Source organism: Falco cherrug, chromosome 7 (assembly GCF_023634085.1).
Source record: "Falco cherrug isolate bFalChe1 chromosome 7, bFalChe1.pri, whole genome shotgun sequence".
Lineage (NCBI taxonomy): Eukaryota > Metazoa > Chordata > Aves > Falconiformes > Falconidae > Falco > Falco cherrug.
In genome coordinates, this window is record NC_073703.1 from 49,309,212 (window position 1) to 49,328,498 (window position 19,287).

General features: G+C 40.7%; 1 protein-coding gene across 1 annotated transcript; it reads right to left on the reverse strand.

Annotated features, from left to right (window-relative positions):
* Positions 1-914: 914 nt before the first annotated feature.
* Positions 915-16,753, reverse strand: EHF (ETS homologous factor). The gene is made up of 8 exons (XM_005441057.3): positions 16,630-16,753; positions 13,847-14,092; positions 13,471-13,530; positions 10,952-11,020; positions 10,794-10,862; positions 7,722-7,781; positions 5,069-5,264; positions 915-4,277 (listed from the first exon to the last, which is right to left on the reverse strand). The coding sequence occupies exons 1-8, from the start codon at positions 16,724-16,726 to the stop codon at positions 4,178-4,180; spliced, it is 897 nt and encodes a 298-aa protein (XP_005441114.1). The 5' UTR covers positions 16,727-16,753; the 3' UTR covers positions 915-4,177.
* Positions 16,754-19,287: the final 2,534 nt, after the last annotated feature.

The following is a 19,287-nucleotide window of genomic DNA, read 5'->3' on the forward strand; positions in this document are numbered from 1 at the left end:
ATGCAGTGCAGTGCAATCACTCGCTTAAAATTAAGCACATTTGCAGATTATAGAGGATGACAGTGCGGTGTGTCCCATTGCAGTGAAGCTCCCAGTTTGAGAATCAAGCCCGACTCCAGACATGCTGGCACAGCGACAGGCACAAGTCACCGCAGCAGATGTGCCGCACTGTACTACCGTGGTGCCCCGCGCTGCCCATCAGCTAGGGACACCGCACGAGGTGGTGGCAGGGGCCGCAGGCTGGCTCACGGCAGCTCCAGGCACCGCACCGATACAGCCACAGTCCGCCAGAGTGCAAATGCCAGACGATCCCACCTTGACTTTCTCTTAATTTTAGGGTTTTCACCTTTTTCCCTCAAGCTGCAGACCAAATCAGGAGAGATGTTCTCTTTGTTTATTGAGCGCTTTTGTAGCCACCACTTAGATGGAAAAATAACACGAAGGACAGGATTTCATAGTTTCAGCTGCTTTGATTCAGTAAAGGAAATGCTCAGTGTGAGTAATGGCATCCTTAATCAGCCTAGCCCTTGCACACACTTCAAAATAGCTTGAAGTTAAATCAGTGCTGAAGTAAGACCTTTGTACAGTTTAGCAGTCGAACAAGAAAGTCAATCTAGCTGTGTCGACACAATCAAGTATTCCAGCGAGGCCTGTGAGACATAAAACAGGTTTGGGAAATCCAGTATCTTCACAATAGATGGGCTATTCAGCATGTCAGCGAATTTATGCTATTGGATTTTGTGGTAATTACATCAGTCCTTTCGCCAATCTTGAAATATTGTCCAATATTGAAAGAAGTCACTTCCAATCTCAAGGCATAAAAAAGTGAAGATGAACATTCATCAGAAAATTTCTTTCATGAGTGTTTTATTTGAATTTATATCATATCCACAAAAATAGAAACAGCCTTTAGAACCATTTTGTGATACATCGTCTCCAAGCTGAGGTTTACAATGACAATAGTGAAATATCTAACTTGGATTTGTTTCCACATGTATACATTGAAGATGATGCTGTGAGAAGCAAGCAGGAATTACGCAATGTGCTGCAGAAAGATGAAAATGTAACTAAACATTTTAATGTCTGTGTAGTTCACCAGCTTACATACAGTTTCTCAGGATGTTTTTAGAGTAAATTGCTCTAATTTTGTGCAGAAAACATAGTTTGAGAGTGCTCATGCCAACACCTTTGACACTGTGATTTGCTTGTAACTATATAAATATAATATACTTTCCTTTCTAGAGCTTTATACATATGAAAAATTATGGTACAATGAAAATCTATACACACGGTGCTACCAGTTCAGCAGCTGCTAATTTAAAGGATACATCTAAAAATATGATTGCTCAGCCTCTGAAATATAAAATAAAAGAGCAATCAGAAATTCTTCTTGTTTAAATAGTAATTTACATAAACATTAATCTCTTCATTTTCTCCATTTGCTTAGGTCTGGTAAAAAGACTCCCTTTGCTTGGTTGCATCTGTCCTTGGCAAGAACTGTAGTTTTAAACAGTCCTTTTTGTTTGTCTTACACAAAGGTTAATATATTTGTAAAAGAGAGTAAATGTTGGCCGTCTTCTATTCCAGCTTTGTGCTATTTTAATGCTGAATGACAAGTACATAGTCTGAAAAGTTCTGCAGAGTGGGAACAGAAACCTGCATGATTTTCACGTGCTGAAAGACATGACGGTGGAAGACTGGCATTTATACTGCACCCCAGCATAAATCACTCTCCAGATTTATACAGTATGCTTCTAAATAAAGCTTTAGCCTTCACAACCTTTAAAAGCAGGTTTAGCTGCTGCTCAGTAACCAAGCAGTGACACGTGTATATCACAAGTTCATTTATCTCCCAAGAAGTTTGTTGAGAGATCTGGTAGAAAGCAGCTTTATGAAGGTATTACAATCAGTTGCTGTACAATGCACGGTAACCTGAGATAAGGTACAACAGTACTGCAGATTTGTGATGGTGCCACTCGTTTCAGATTTTCACCCAAGGTGTGGATTGGGAGTGGTGGGTGGTGGTGAAGAGCATGGAGCAAAGGGCTGCAAATAACCATGGGGTGGGGGGAAGGAATGGTCTTTGGAGCAAAGTGAAGATGTTCTCCTTGTCTGGTGGCCTGGTTCTTGTTATATGAACTACAAAATTATGGTAAAGGAAGTGAAATGTAGCTAATCAAGCTAAAAAAAAAAAAAGGAAATTATTGAGTTGCGCAAAAGCAAGCAAGGCTAGCACAGTCAGTCCAAAAAGAGAAAGAGACTGAGAGAAAAAAATGCTTTGAAGTACAGAGACTTATTATTTGATTTGTAAATAAGATGAACCTCTCTCCACCCAGGTTATGAAAAGTAAAAATTGTCATGTATGGGTAATTGATGGTGACAGCTCTGGCATACAGTGTAGGAGGTGGTGTTATTGTTTGACATGCCCTACATGTGTAGATAACAAGCTAGGCTCTGATGTTTGCTTACAAATTGTTGCTAAGCACATTTGATACCCTTTATATTGATACTTCTGTTGTCTCTTGATTTCATCTCTGTTAACTTTTAAGACAAACAAAAAATGGAATAACCTACAACCTCCAGCTGCACCTTGCTGCATTTCAGGCTAATCTTGATTAGGGGATCAGGGGATGCCTGAGGAAATGGTTATTGGATGGATTTAATATTCTTAATTTTCTTTTTTTTTTTTTTTCTCCTGGACTTCTCAGTCCCCGTTATTGTTTTCCAAATTCCCCATCCCTGAAAAAGTGAGTTGGAATCAATCTTGGTTTCACCTCTGTTAACATCACCAAGAAAATCCTGTTTCTCAACTCCCATATCTCACATACTCAGTGACCTAGTGAAGTGCTGCCTCCTCTAGTTTTTATTTCCCCATGTTCTGTGTGTGCTTGGTGCCAGCAGGAAGCATTTGTGTCTTGGAGAAAGAAAAAGCTGCCAACAAACATTCAGTCTCTGCATTGCACTTCTAGAGATGAGCCCAAAATACTGACTGAGATCTGAATGTCCCCAGACTCTCAGGGTCTTTGTGTTGGTGGGTTTTTTTCCAGCTAAGAATCCCAAGCACAGCTGACAAATACAATATAGAGTTAGACTTGAGAAAAGCAAAGGGAACTCATATATTACAGGCAATGGAGCTTTGCATTTCTCAAAGTTTTTTTGAAATTATCTGTCCAGGTGAGACTTGATCTGCCAGGAGGACCATACGACTTGAAGGGAGACTGCTCCCTCATGCCATGGGATTAATAAATGTTCTGCTTGCCCACCCCCTCACTACTTCGTATGGCATGGATCTGAATGCTTTAATTAGGAGTACAAGAGGGTGGGAGGAGTATTAGTGTTTCTACTGGGAAACCAGTGCCTTTTAGTAAGTTTGCTCAGTGAGAAAACAACCTTCTTTCAATAGCTTTTGGTCCTCGAGATTGACTCTTTCTGCAGTTCACCTCAAAAATGTATAGCCCTTTTCCTGGGATGAGCTGAATGCCCTTTGGAGATTAGGGAGGATACACAGTACCAGGTAAGGTCAGGTCCTAAACTTCTGCCTACAAAAGAAGGTCCCAGTGGTGGAGGTAGTATGGGTTCTCCAAATAAATGCTGACAGCCACCTTGCAGAGCCACTGCTCTCTGTGGCTGGGATAAGCTAACTGAAGAGGAACCCACTCTCTGACTCAACAAAAGCAACTGGAAGCCAGCAAAGTGTTACTCAGAAATTAGAGGAGGGAAGGAACAAGTGATATTGGCCAATGAAAGCTATAAACCAGCTGACTATGGAAGAAGACTACTTGGCTCAGAGATGCTTTACTTTTCCTCCACTTATAGTGGCCTTCCAAAGTGTATTATCTTACTCCCTAAATGCCCTAGTATTTTGTTCCTTCCCTTTCTTTGCATGACTCATAAATCACATTATGCCTGTATGATTTTTAAAAAAGAGAAAAACTTCACAAGAAGGGAAAAATAATCATAATTCTATAATGTTAACTTACATCACAGAAAACTGTGTACATTTTTTCCCCATACAGGACATACTTCAAATAAAATAATTTTAACACCAATAATGATAATGCTCCTTCTTCCCGACAGAAGTAGAATTGGTTTTTCACCCCAGTTTGGTACATAAATATAAGAAAATAGTCTTTGAATATTTACATCCAGGTGTTTTAAATGTTATTTCTTGACATATTTAATTCTCATTTTCTCTCCAGCCACGGGCATTCTTTCCAAATTTATATACTAATCTCCGACCATCCACACGCTCCAGGATTTCTCTTTTATAATAGTATCTGTTAAAATAAAAACATAGAAAAAGATTGAAGATTAAATTCACCTACAGTCCTAAAAGGCCACTGCCAAATAGGCAATCACTTAGCTAGCTGGAAAGTCTTAATACCTAAGATTATTATAACTGAAAGATAGAGAAGAATAAATTGAAGTCTTCTTTTTACTTTATATTAATTATCTTCTTATTTTGAATTTCACCATATTTCAGGTCATAGCATACCGCTATATTTATCACACACTCATGAGATTTCACGGGGTTTTGTCCAGATAAGCCAGGATCTGAAATCAGACTAGGAAAGAATCTCAGCTTCCATTTAAAATTATAACTTTCATAGATGACAGGAAAATGCTACAAGTGTTAAAGCAAAGAGCAATGGAAACTCTCACATACAATTTGTAAACCTATTTTAAGATAATGGGTGGGGGATATGTCTAGTTTCTGAGCGCTGCTGCAAATAACAAGGTATCTGGACATTACTGGGCCATTTAAGCCTTCCCTGATCAGCAGTAGCACATGAACTTTCAGCTTGCTACAACCATGTTTCTTTCTGACATTGGTTGTTCGGGTGGACAGCAACAGAATGTATGTGTTATATATATATATATATAACAGCAGGGGAAAGAAAAGGCAAAGAAGAACATAGTGTTACAATTTCAAAATTAGTGGGAGACCCCCAAATGTCAAAGAAAGCAACTGGTGCTGCTGACAGTTCATTTTTAAAAGTCAACCAGATTCTCCATTCAGGTAGTTTCTTTACATGTCCCAGTCTTCTACAGCGACATCTCAGCTCACCTCATAGCCCGGCTGAGTTTCTCGTAAGTCATGCTGCTGTTGTTTTTCTTCTTTCCCCAGAGCTGAGCCACAGCTTCGGATTTTAAGAATCTGAAGACACCTTCTGACCGGTCTTCCCACTTGATTAATCCTGGATTTTTCTCAGGATTGAGAAGAATATCTCGAATAAATTCCCAAAGATGAGTTCCTCGAGGGTCTGAAAGAGGAAAGGGGACAGGAAAAAGGAGTGTCTAAAGAGGTCTCCAGGCTATGCTTGCCATTTTTATGTCATGTTCTTACAGCATGTCATCTACAGACAGTGACCACTCGGCCAGGACAAGCTATAGTTCCTGGAGTGCAGGACCCCCACCTCGGAGATATATAGGCAAAAAATGCTGACAGCCTTTTACGTGGAGGTGGAGGAGAGCGTCAGCCTTTGGCAGTCTGAGCCCTGTGGCAGGCAGGTAGAAGCCCCAGCAACCAGGGGAAGCAGAGTCCAAACCACTCACTGCTTCCTTCTGCCTTTGGCACTGTTCCTGCCCTGAAGATAACATGTTTAACTCTTCCCCTCATCTCATTTGCCCATTTTCCTGATATTCTTCTACAGCATGGCATGTAACCTGATATTATCATGTGGTACGTGAAAACGCCAAGATAATTGTGAAGCAGGCACTGAATCTCCATGCATTTAAAAGACAGACGGAAGGCAAAGGAGGTGAAATGCCATTCCACATTAATGAGTATTTGGTCCCAGGTCTCTTAGGTATACATGAAGAAGTAAGAAGGCATAGAATGAATAGAGGGATAGTGAAAAAGCTGGCTAGCCAAAATTGTATGTGAAAAGGGTGTAAAAAAGTTTGACCGTGGTATCAGAAAAGGCAAAACTACATCTCTGAGTTCAACAGGCATACCTCCCATTTTAAGCACAAATCCATCTCACAGTTACTGTAGAGGCGGCACCAGAAAAAGAGACTAAATAAGCATGTCAGATGTAGTAGTTTATGATGGAGAATAAAAAGCACAGTGACAAGGCAGGCTAGAAAGATAGGAGCCCTTTGGTCTGACTTCAAAAGTATGCGAGGGTTTAGACCAAATTAAGAAGGAAACAAGCAAGTCAAAGATGTGAAGGTAAATAGAAAGTGGTACACAGTGCGACATGAGTAGATTTCAGTCAACTAATCCAATATTTTTCTTTATTATTATAACTGTTTTCTAGAACCACCAAAATGTGGTGGACCTAGTCTATCTGGACATCAGTAACATACCCAATAGGTGATGACACAGCAGTCCTGAAGAAACTGAAAATGTTGGGGATTAGCCCAATATGACAAGATGACCTTTTCTATATGCCAAGGCTGTGATTGAGTTCTTAGAACCACAGAATATCTTAAGTTGGAAGGGACCTATAAGGATCATAGAGTCCAACACCCTGCTCCTCACAGGACTATCTAAAACTAAACCATATGACTAAGAGCTTCATCCAGATGCTCCTTGAATTCTGAAAGGCTTGGTGTTCTGACTACTTCCCTGGGGCGCCTGTTCCAGTGACTGACCACTCTCCCAGTGAAGAACCTTTTCCTAACGTCCAATCTGAACTTCCCCTGATGCAGCTTCATTCCATTTCTTCGTGCCCTGTTGCTGGTCACCAGAGAGAGGAGATCAGCACCTCCCTCTTGCTGCCCTCCTTGAGGAAGTTGTAAACTGTGATGAGGTCACCCCTCAACCTTCTCTTCTCTAAGCTGAACAAACCAAGTGACCTCAGTTCTTCGCAGGTTTCTTCAGACCAGTCCCATCTAACCCTTTAATTAGCCACCTTGATATACACACAAGAAAAGAAAAAAGCTATCTGCGTGCAGATAAAAAGTTTAGGAGTTCTGGCTGGGCGAAGTCACAGAGCAAGCTAAGAAGAGGAGTCAGGAAGAGACAGTCAATCTGGATACCATATTGAAACAGGAAGACATCAAATACTACAAAATGTGGTGAGGGACAAATATTGGGGGGTTCTATTACAAATAGGGAATGACAGAATGACACGGGATGCAAAAGACATACACAAGATATTTTCAGCATTAAAATCTCAGTAAAGTACATTAGTGGAACTATTTCCAGAAATCACAACTATGGTAACCTCTACAGAGTCAGGTTCAATCAAAACTAGCAGAAAAAGCAGATTAGGGGAGTACAAAGACTGTCGTATCAGGGGAGATGAAGGTGTCAGGATTGAGGGGCAGGTGCTTGCTTGTAATGCCGTACATGAGAAGTTCTGCAAGGAGATGCTGAGCAGGGTCTCTGGTGCATGCTGCGCCCAGCAGGTGCAGGCACAAGCGTGGCCATGCCCACGGACCTTCCTGATTTAGTCCTAGGTCGCCTTCATCATTCCTTTACTCCCTTCCACCAGCTCAGCTCAACATAGGGCAGAGGCAACTGGTTTCTGGTTGCTTCCCCATAAGCCCTCACTGATAAAAAGCAATTTGAAAAGTATAACAACACTGAGTCAAAAATAGCATAAGAAAACATTACTACAAGCAGTCAGATCCTTGGAGGATTCAATCGTAATAAGGATCTAACCAGTTTTGTTTTCAAAATGCTTCCTTTTCTCTCCCGAAGGGGATTTACTTTTAATGGGTTTCTCTTCCTCGGATCCTAACCGTCCTAAACATGGATGTCAACTTACTGTGCTTCTTGGTGTGGGACTTTGGGGCATGATCTTGCGATTTTTTCACATCTGAAGAATCTGCAGAGAAGGAAAATGAAGCCTATTTGTAAATTTGATTAAAGGCTTTCCATTGACTAGCAGGTTGAAAGAAATAAAACCACAAAAAAGAACGAATATCTCTTTTAAAGATAATCACTTTTCAGAAGGTAATCTAAGTAAGGAGGAAGGGGGACAGTTTTGTTTTCTGTACTATATGTTAATCAGCACACTTCACAAAGAGATCATTGATGAATAAAGAATGAATGCAGAGGTAAACATTTGGCTTTTGAAACCTAAATTTGGTTAACAAATACCTCACCTCATGTTTTGTGTGAGAGAGAAAAAAATAAGATGATCACCTCTACAAAACGAATCCTGAATTGTCCCATTATGTCTTAGTCTTTGCAGAAGCATGTATCTTTGGGGGCTTATTTGTTTCTGAAGAGATGATCTAATGTGAAATGTATGCACTGGTACCAATGCACAGAACACCTACCTGACTAAAACATAATGAACTGGCAAAGCATTGCTGTTTAGGGGGGAACGGGGAGGGGGGAACAGGGCTGCGCTGGTAGGAGTTTTTGGCAGCTGGACGTGCATATATTGTTCCATGGCTCAGAGCCATAGAAACAAGCCATTTCTCATCAATGGTACTTTATCAACTGCAGCCAGCCAGAGCAAGAATAGGATTTCTGGCACAAGTGTTTCTTCAGAAATGAAGAAAAAGAAAAGTTCTGCTTGTTCATAACTGTAACCTACCTTGCAGTCTGCACGTTCAACCCTCCTGCCCTCAAACCACCGCAGCCTGGCTCTCCTTTTGTCATTAATGAATATCTTTCATCTGATTGCTCTAAGTCTCGCAAAATCTGTGGGATAGTCATAAGAGGGAGCCCCTTCTGTGTTTGCTTTTCAGCCTACTTCATGCCTGAATTCCATAAAGCAAAGCTTAAGGTCCCACGCATGTTTTCCCAGCTCCTATGAATGCACGATTATCATACTTTTCATGGAACCCGGGCATTTGCATGGGAAAATGACTCACAGGAAATATTAATTTGCATAGAAACTTGTCAGATTTGCACAAGCAACTGCAACAACTGCATGTGAAAAGGTAGATGCAAAGCTATTCACACACCTGCTTTATTCATACATAACTGGAAATATAAACTGAACAGGTCAGTGAGGATAAGCCTAACCTCCACTGTTCTGAGCCTGACATAATTATTGTCCTTGACCCCCAAGCAGCAAACGTGCTCTGAGTCATTTTGCCTTCCCAGTCTCAGAGAGCAGGAACTAGCCTGAACCTCACTCAGCTTGGGGGGAAAAAGTAAAATTAGGCTTATTTCGCTGCCTTTCCCCAGATTACGATTCCCCTGATGTTATTAAAAGCCTGTGGGAACTCCGGGCAAGGAAAGCAGGACTCAGTCCTTTATTTGCCCTTACATAATTCCTTCTCATTTTGTAATCCCACAATTCGCTTGCAAATGTTTGTTATGCTCCACTTAGCTGGAGATTTATTCTTGGAAGTTTAGCTGCCTTCTGCCTATCTGGTGATATATTCTGGATTTCAGCTGTGTAAATAGCCTCCCGCTCTGCCCCCGCTCCTACGTGGAGACCAGTTTCAAACATGCCATGTTAGGAGGCTGAGGCCTGACAGATGAAAAGAGTTATGATGCAGTTTCAACAAAGCTGTCTTACAAAACTTTTGACAAAAGGTTGCACAGTATTTGCATATGATTCAGGAATGAGCCATTTTTTTACGGGATATACAAATTTAGTTTTTACAGGAGGCTGTGCCCTTGGCGTGCCACCCTAGCTCTAGGCTTAAGCAGTCAGCGGGTAAACACACTGTGCCAGGATCTTGACTGGTCCCCATTCCTGTCAGAGAGCTCTGAAATCCTGGTAGCCATCTTGTGAGAGTGGGTGGAGGCAGTGCAGAAAGCAAACAGAGTGCTTGGTTGGGTTTTTCTTTAAGATTTGGTGGTTTTCTCTTCTGGTCAGGTTTTCTCTCTTTTATTTATTTATTTGTTTGTTTGTTTGTTTGTTTATTTATTGCTGAGTTTAAACTGTATGTCACTTGGGAAATGCGGCTGTGCTGGGAGGCCAGGGGATGCCGTGAACGGGCATCACAGAGCCTGTGACTGCCTCCCACGTGCAGCGACACCGGCTGCCCCCAGCGCGGAGGCAGTGCCTGTGGGGTTGCACCTACAGCAGTGTGCTTTCCTCTCTCATCCCCCCCTGAGCTTCACTGCTTTCCCCCTCGGGTCTGTTTGCTTAACAATCTCCTAAGAAGGACCTGCCTTTCCTTCCCGCCTTTCTCACTCCCCTGCCATCTCTGCTCTCCTCTTTTCCTGCTGCGTCGCTCTCCCGCCTCCACCCCCAGGATATGGCCCACAGTCCCGTGGCCCCTACACATGTGCCGGGACTGCACTTTTGCCAGGCGCTATGGCAAATGGGTTTGCTCTTTCTCCTGCCCTTTAGCAGGCAGATTGTAGCTCTGCCTCATGGAAGCACGGTGAAGAGGCGTGCAGTGCCTGACCTGCTGTCAGCCGAGACAGGCTCCACGAAGAAGCCCTTCTGCTGGCACAGTTGGACTGAGGGCTTGGTGTTAGCCCTACGGCTCCCCCAGGCCAGCCCCAAACCCAGCCACCTACTCAGTGTGAACCACTGGCTCACGAGGGAAATGCAGACACTTCTGGGGAGGAACATGGCACTCATTTGCCCAGATCCAGCTTACACCACAGAAAAGTGTGGTGGATCTGAAACATCTCATCTCTGACACTAACACCTTCCCCTTTGACTCAGCCATTCCAAAAGATAAGTGGAGATTGCAGATTATGTGATCTTCTTTGTCTTGACAGAGAGAAAAGCATTTCTTTAAAGCAAGCTATTGTAATAATGATAGCTAAAAGAGCGTCAGAATCAGTATTACTTGTTTTAAAATTACTGGAGGCTCAGATTCAATCCTACAACAGAACACCACAGAGACTATTACACGTCGGTAGCTCTGGGACAAGTGACAAACAATTAACAATATAATTACAAGTTCCTTACCAGGAGGCTGGTGACTAGGTGTCGTCATGGAAATCTGAGCACGACAGAATGTTTTACTGTCTAATAGCTCTGGGAATTAAAAAGAAGACGTTTATAGCAATAGCTTCAGACAATAAAAACCATCTCAGAAATGCATGAAGTATTGTGATGTTAGTTACCTACTGTGCTACCATAGCCACTGTCATATAGGTAATTCTCCTCTTTCCAGGACACCATTAGTGACGGATCTGAAGGTAAAGGACCAAAAGGAAAATTAGTTCACTAAAAGAAATTTTTTAGCACAGAGGTGAATACTGAGCACTGAAGGAATAAGAAATGTGCAAAAAAAGAGCTGTGAAGGGAACCAAGAAGTGAAGGGGCTATGCACGAAATTATTTTCTTTCACTCAAAATTATGGATGGGGTTTTGCATGCTCAGGCAAATGTACTTACACAAAGCACTGACTTTTAGAAATAACGTATTAGGCTCTTCCTTTTCCTGGCTAATATATCATTAATGCCTGCCCTTGAAAGAGGTTTCCTATGGCAGATCAACTCTAATTCTATCCAATCCAGTCCTGAATTCTCAGCCCCTGGTGATCATGACAGTGCTTTGGTGCCATAGAGATGAAAGTCTTCTCAAATATCTAGTAAAACAGGAGGATGCCTATAATGAGTATTTATTTCTATAATGGTAGAACTCAAAAGTCCCTCCTGAAACAGCTTCACGTGTAAGCCCATAGTGAGAAACATGAAAGCCTCATCCTAGATGAAGGACCATTTTATTCCAGGCATGTCAGGTCCCCATCCTTAACCTAAAAAGCATCTCCATGATAAAAGAGGAATTATTTTTAGTGACCTTCTGGTCAGATGGATCAAGATAAGCAGAACAGAAGTATTTTCTTTATGACCTGTACATTGCAAGATATACAGAAGTATTGTCTTTATGACCTGTATATTGGTCAGAAAAATATTCTCTTCACAGTGCATTTTTTGAGGTCAGAAGCCTTAAAAATCTCTTTTCTATTTGAGTCCAGCTCAGAAAGGATAAGATGTAAGGTTTACATCTAGGTTTTACTTCATTTTTTTTCATGTTCATATAAATAAAATTTTAAAAAAATCAAAAATTAGTTATAGCTAAATCATCATGTTTGGCTGAGTTACCACTTACGACATAGGAATTTAGCAGGCATGCTAAGTAATAGCTGCATGTTTGGGCACCCTGAGCTTGCGTTCCTACAATAGCACACACCCTCTGCTTGCTTGGACACCTGATCTGCCTAATGTTGCCTCTGAAAACAGGCCTTACCTAGCCAGAACATGGCGAGACAGCTTGTCTTCCTATTTTGGCCTTTTTCAGTACCCACGTCTTTCCAACTGCAACAGTCTACTAGGATGAGGCAGGCCACCCCTCTAAACCTCCAGCCCCATCCCTGCTGGCTCACAAGGAGTCCCCTTCGCGGCAGCCCTAATCCGTACCACCTGTTCCTCCCCATGCAGAAACTAAACCTACTCCCACTGCCCACGGTCAGCGTTGCCAGAGCCCCACCATGCCACTCCTGATTCACCACAGCTAGGAGAACCACCAGTTAGTCCGGGGCTTTGACCTTTCTAGGATGTGCAGCTGAGGTACTTTGCATTGCCCTGTGTATCTCTGGTGGGAGAAGGAACTAATATTATACCAAGATCTCATAAATTAGGACTTGAAGGATTACTGTAGTTTCCTATATGGCAAGCATTAAGGCTGCTGCATGCACATCACCCACACTATGCAGGCACAGGCAGAGAGTGGATGGCAGATTGTAATGCCTGGCCCACTGCAAGAAGAAGGTAAATAGTATCCCTGGCTGGAGAGGCTGGATTCCTCTGGATTAGCTGAATAAACAGGCTGGCAGTATTTGTCAGAGACATCGCACGCTATGAATCTGCATTCATTCTGCCATGAGATACTAAAACATGGCTCACGAACACACCCACATACAAAGGGGCTGGGACTAGTGGGATAGAGAGAGTTCGGGTACAGACAGAGGTACTCTGGCAAAGGAACCAGGAAAATAATCATGTCTGAAGAGTGGGATTGAACCTAGCTGATGTTCTTTCTCAGTGAAACAAAGTCCTGGGAGAAAAGGGATCTAGCTATGAACACAGTAAAAAAAGAGACTGCAACAGGAAAAATGCAGATTTATTCAAACCAAAATGCTACCTGAATTTCAGTTTCATTGAAATGTGAAGAAATGGAAATGTAACATTTTTCTCTCTCTCTAAGTTGTTTTGTTGGGAAATTTCCTCATCTTTCAAGCACTAATAGCACTTCACAACAAAATATTTTTTCTCTCTTTTTTTATAAACTGAGAATACTGTGAAAATAGTTGGTTTTCAAATCTGCTGAACGAAGCACAGAATGAAGTCCTCTACAAAGCCACACTCACTGAACACCGCAAACTATTCCAACTCTGAACAGGAGTATATACTGCTGATACTGCAGAGGTCTCCCAGGAAAAGTGGCCACATGCAAACTAAGATCGGTGGTACTACCTGAAACTTCAAAAAGGAGACACTGACTGATATTTGTGTTACTCCTTTATCCTGCATGATACACTTTCCATTTAATTTAATGCCACTTTGACATAGCTCTCTTGGAATGAAGAGTTTCCCCCTTTTGTCATCATTAAAAGACAGCTTACCCAACTGTTACTCACCTGTTTGCTCTGTCTTCACGATGACATTATGAGATTGGTACATGTCACTTCCACACTGGCCTGCAAGAAAACATGGCAGATAGGATGTATGACAACAAGTACAGAAGAATCAAAGGTATTAGCTCCAAGTGGCAACTGCTACAGCTGAGCCAGAGGGCTATATCTGGAGCAGGAAACATACTCTTTGCCCTGGTCCTTCAAAATTCTGTGTTATGTCATATCTAAGCAATTTAGCAATAGAGTGAATGAGGTGTAAGCAGTATAGTAAACATAGCAAATGAGACCTGCCAGCTAGGTCTCTGGGGAATGTAAGCGACTTCTGACAACCCCAGAATTCTGACCACTGTACATGCATCTTTGCCTCACATCTATTTACCGTTCCATTTTAGGTGTTGAAGGTTGCTGTAAAGCAGTTGCCCTGCTGTCCCAGCTGCCTGAGTGAATTCCTGCAGGCTCATGCTGCACAGATGTTCCCCGTTGATATCAAACTCCTGGAAAGGTATGCAATTGGCATCCAGTTGGTTGGTATCAAGAAGATGCTGCAGCCACTCCCAGACTTGAAATTTAGTCCAGTACTGCGGGTGTATTTCGTGCCACTGGGTTCCATAGAAGCTGCTGGACACTGGAAAAGAAAATAGGTGTTTGCTGTCTCTGTTAGAGCCACAGGATTACGTCTACAACAAGAAAGGTCTATAGCTAAATTGCACCCCCTGGAAGTACACAGATCTAGATTCTTTTCTCAGTCCTTAACACTAGCTCAGTAGCTATTTCTGGAGAAGGTATTGTTATGCGGTTTTGCCTCAGTTTTCCAATTAAAAACTGGGAATTATTACATTACACGTCTCTTGGCAGATTGAGTATGTAGGAATTAATTTATTGATGTTGGCTAAATACACCAAAATTCTTTGATAGAAGATACCTTACAGAAGTACTGTTGAAAAGGTATGTTGATCCTCAAGTGGGAAAATAATTTTGTGCATCAGAAAATGATGGAGAAACCTTGCAAAAATCTCATAATGTGACATGGAAATTTTCTCTGAATAAGGACTTAGTAAGAACTAAATATGAACTGTGGGATTTAATCAAAGAATGATAAAAGCCAAGGCACTCTCATATTGCTCCACAGTGAAAGCCTATCACTATTCAGCTTCATGACAGAGCCCACTTTCTGATGAATGCACGTTACTTCTGTAGTCTGGTAAGGTGATTTCTGAATGCAGTTTTAAAACTCATTTTTAGTTACGAAAGCCGCCTAATTTTCTTGTCAGGTTGTCTGAATCTTTTCCTGACAATCTTTTAAACTGCCCTCAGTTTTATGTCATTGCATGACAATAATTTATGTGACCAAATGAAAGAAATTGTATGTGGGGATAGAATAATTATTAAAGAGCAAAGGCAGCACTATTTTGGTCAGCCATCACAGAAGGGCTGGCAAAAGGAGTTCAGTGCAATTTATTCCTTGGGAAAGGAGGACAATGGAGTATGCCAGGCACAGATGGTGGCATGATAAAATGCTCACAAGTGCATAAAGGGTTTAAGGATGAGAGAATGAGAAATTGCAGAGGTGGCTGAATTACAGGAGGAGCAAAGACTGCCACAGCCTTGCTCTACAGTAGCCTCACTCCAGGATATGGTGCCAGTCCGTTCTCAGTGTCCCACATAGCTGTCAGAAATACTGACAACAGTGGATAGTGCTAGAGGACCACAAGCAACAGAGCTGGCACATTTCAGGAAATCACCTCCCCTCAGTTCCCACTAGACTTCAGGCCTCTTTGGTTGAGAAAGGCTGTGCGCAGTGCTAGTTTCCAGGTAAACACAAAAAAGCCCCACAGTTACTTGGGTTTCTTCATAAATATTGGCCAACAAGGTCCGTGTCAGTAACCTAGGGAGTTTGCAGGACTGTCTCTTATCCTCCTGTTGAAGGATTTGGGGAATGAGAGTGCAAATTATGAAGTGTCATATGTCAGAGAATAAAGATTTGATGGACTGTCAAGTATACCCTGAAAAGGAGGTTGATATGTATTTCCATCACTTCAGAAGCATATAGGAACTTCAGAGGCCACTAGACTCTTAATGTAAATGGAGAACCTTTAGTGAGAGGAAATACTAGCTGGGTAAAAGGAAGTGAAGTGGTGAATGATGATAGAGGCTGGTCAGAGCTTTTGGCTTCCTGTCCCTCTAAAACATAAGTGAATCCTGAGGAGCTCCATCCACACTGGAAACATGAAAATCGACCCCACCGTTTCCCTCCACAAAATCCTGTGCAAAGTGAAACTCAGCTAGGACATTTTTCCCCATGAACATGCTACAGACAGGTCAGCACATTAATTAAGTGCATACTTACGTATTCCTGTGTATTTAGAAATTTATAAATTTAGAATTAGTGTAATAAAACCCCCCAAAAGTTTAGTTGAGAGGGAATTTGTATTGTAAGTTTTGTACAGCATTATTTGCATTAGAACAACTGCACTATGTGTTCGTCTGCTTAGATTTTAAGGTTTACCTGTCAATTGAGTGATAAAAATGATTTTGAAATTGTATCAGACACTATAGATAGATAGTTAGATAGATAGATATGTACTTCTATCTATATTTTTATACCGAGGGGGAATATATATAAACATATTTTTATATATACAGCCATATAATCAGAAAATAGTAAGAAAAAAATAGTTCTCAGATCACAAACTATCTAGTGCTCTAACGTCAGTCTAATTAGAAAGTTATCAAGTAATCTGAGCTGAAAAAACAAATATGGTAAAGCAGCAAAAAGACCATTCCCCCTGGAAAGCTGGGGGGTGATTAGCAACGAAGAGTAATGTTGGTTCAGAGAAAGCATCAGGGGTAAAGATAAGAGAGAAAGAATTCCGGACCAAGGAGGGGGAATATTTGGCACTTTCAATTTACCACTAAATTAATTCTAAGAAAAAGAACCACTAAGGAAATGAACCATAAACCGGTCACTTTCAGAAACTTAGTGTTGCAAGTTTAGCTTTTTACAAATAAAGTAGCAAATGGAAAATTTTCTTACCAGAAGTGAAACTCCAGTAAACTAGTATTACTGAAAAATAACATCTGTGCATGCTTAAAGGTGTAGTAGCCCCTTCTCCTCTGCATTCCCCAAAAAAACACGGCTCAGAGCCACTAAATTCCTCCTACCATTACATGTGGAATATCCGTCTGTCCAGGAAGGCTGCTGATGGAGTAGATTGCTGCCGGAATTGATACTCATTCTGCCAGCTCCTTCCAAAATCATGATCTGTAAGTGAATCGAACAGCTTGCTTAGTGAGCTGTGTCTAGTCCAAGAAGTAAATGGCAAAAAAAACCCCCCAAAAAATCCACTGAAAGTGAAGTGAGGAAGCCAATTTCATTTGTAGAAGATACAACTGAAATCAGGAACATGTTGCCACAACCCCTTTTCCACTGCCACAAAATCTCTTTATGATAAACATTACCATGATTGATTTGCATATGCAAGAAGCAAGTTTCTACAGCTGCCCATCCATAAATGAATAACCTGTAATCAGAAATGAAGCTGAATGAAAAGACAAAGCTCCTGACAGAGCAATACAGGAAAATTGCCAAGCTTTAAGGAATGAAATACTAAATATTTTCATTATTTTACATGTAATTTGAAGACAAAAATGGCTTAAACAAGCTTTTATTTTTTTCTTTTCTTTTCTTTTCTTTTCTTTTTTTTTTGAGAGAAAAGACTTTTCAGTAATTGCAAATGAAACTATACAGTTGACAACAACCCATGTTCAGAAACTCCCTCACATAGAAGGACGTACATGTTAATGCTACAGGGAGGTGATGTTACAAGGAATATTTTGTCAGGTGACCCACTTTCTTATCTGATCTGTGTCAGCAGTGTCTATAACACTTCTCAGTAACAAATATCACAGATCACACATTTCAAACTACTGAAAAATCAGATGGTCATAGATCTCATAAATGAGAAAGCCACTGTTGTAACAGAAACAGCATTTTGGAGTGACACCACCCCGAAGCCAGCATTCCCTCTTTTAAATAACACAAACTTTACTTTCTACTTACCTAGAATTAGCACTATGAATAAAACTGTCCTTTATTTCAGTTATACTTAAAAAACTCCACCCTGCTTTTACGAAATTTTAGAAAAATGTCACATATTTATCACATGCTTAATCATTCCAGTGAAGGTATACACAGTTCTCCAGGTATTTTTTATATTTTAACTTATCTTTCAGTGGTTTGAAGTTACAATGTTTAAAAACACACATTATAACCATGGACATTCTTCAAGAGTTTGGAAAAATAATTTGTTAAATACTATAAAGGCTTCAGATTGTTACTCTTATACAAATACACAGGGAAAAAAAAACAAACTGTTGTTCAAAAATATTCTAAACAGAAACCCACAAAGTCTGTAAAAACAAAATCTTAAACATCAGGATGGCATGTGCACGCAGCTAGACATCACCCTGGAATTAAAAAGATGATGAAATACAAAATGGACTTGTGAAAAGTAAGGTCACTGGTCTTGGTTGTTTTCTCACTGAGGCCAATGAGAAAACTTCCATTGCGAGCACAGCCTGACCCCCTACAAGCTTATACCTGCAACCTTTTTGTTAGAAAGAGTCAATAGAAACACTTACCACCTTGGTTTTAAAGAACAGCCTGAAAATTACCTGGGTTGGTGTTCCCTTCTGTCATTTAAAATAAATTATGCAACTTTTAAAAATTACAAGTCTCTCTCTCTTCCCTCTCCCCTCAAAATGTATTTAGAGTGGGAGAGGGAGAGAGAATTTACCAAGAATTGCTTAAAAAGCCAAAGCGTTAGGGAGTTTATCACAGGGAATGGTGCTTCACAGTATAACCTAGTTCAGGACCTTTTTTTGTAGCTATACAAAATGGCAAAATCAAACCACGGATGTTTTACCTGTTGTTTTTCACTCATAATCCTCACCCATCTGTGACTCAGTGACCACCAGCAAGGAGAATTTAATTTCTCATAGAAGGTATGTGGGGTATAAAATATTAATAATTAAGAGAGGTACCTATTGTCCCGCTCTGGCCAAATAAGGCTGACTGTCATATCAGTCAGTGCATTTATGCAAGTCAAGACATTTTTTAGTCCCATTTAAAGCCAACTGACTTATTATTGTGAGAGAGAAAGTGTAAGGAAGCATTTAAATTTATTATACTGATTATAAAATTGTTCAGCATGTATGTAATTTATCTCATATACCTGATACATAAGACTTTTTAAGCTATAATGCATGTTTGACAGTCAATACATACACTTCTGAGACTGTACTGGTTGATGATATATCAAGTTATTTATTTACGTTGGGGTTTAATCATTTAAGACAATTAGGTATGAATGAATGAAGTATTAATGATGAAGACCTTAATACAGTATCAAATAGAGGTGAGGTAGAATACCGGCTATTCTGGAACAACTAGAAACTTGAGGATTAGCAAAACACTCTTAGGAACTTAGCCTGGTAAATTCACTTCTTTTTTAAAAATTACAACATGTACTTCATACCGGATTTCAACTTGTTGATCTGAAGTCACATTTTCAGAAGCCACCTCAGAATTTCAGGTGCTGTGTTATGTGGTTTTGTCTTCTGCAACTTACACAGTTTCTGGAATTCTACGCAAGTTTCATGCCTGATACTCATGCAAATAAAAATATGTCTGGGAAGATGTGTGCATATCAACTGAAATTATTTCTGTGTTCAAGCTCCTGTGTAATTTTGCTCTGAAAATTCAGTTAGGTAAACTCTCATTTTTCGTTCTTCATAACTAATCAGGAGAATTTCCAAACC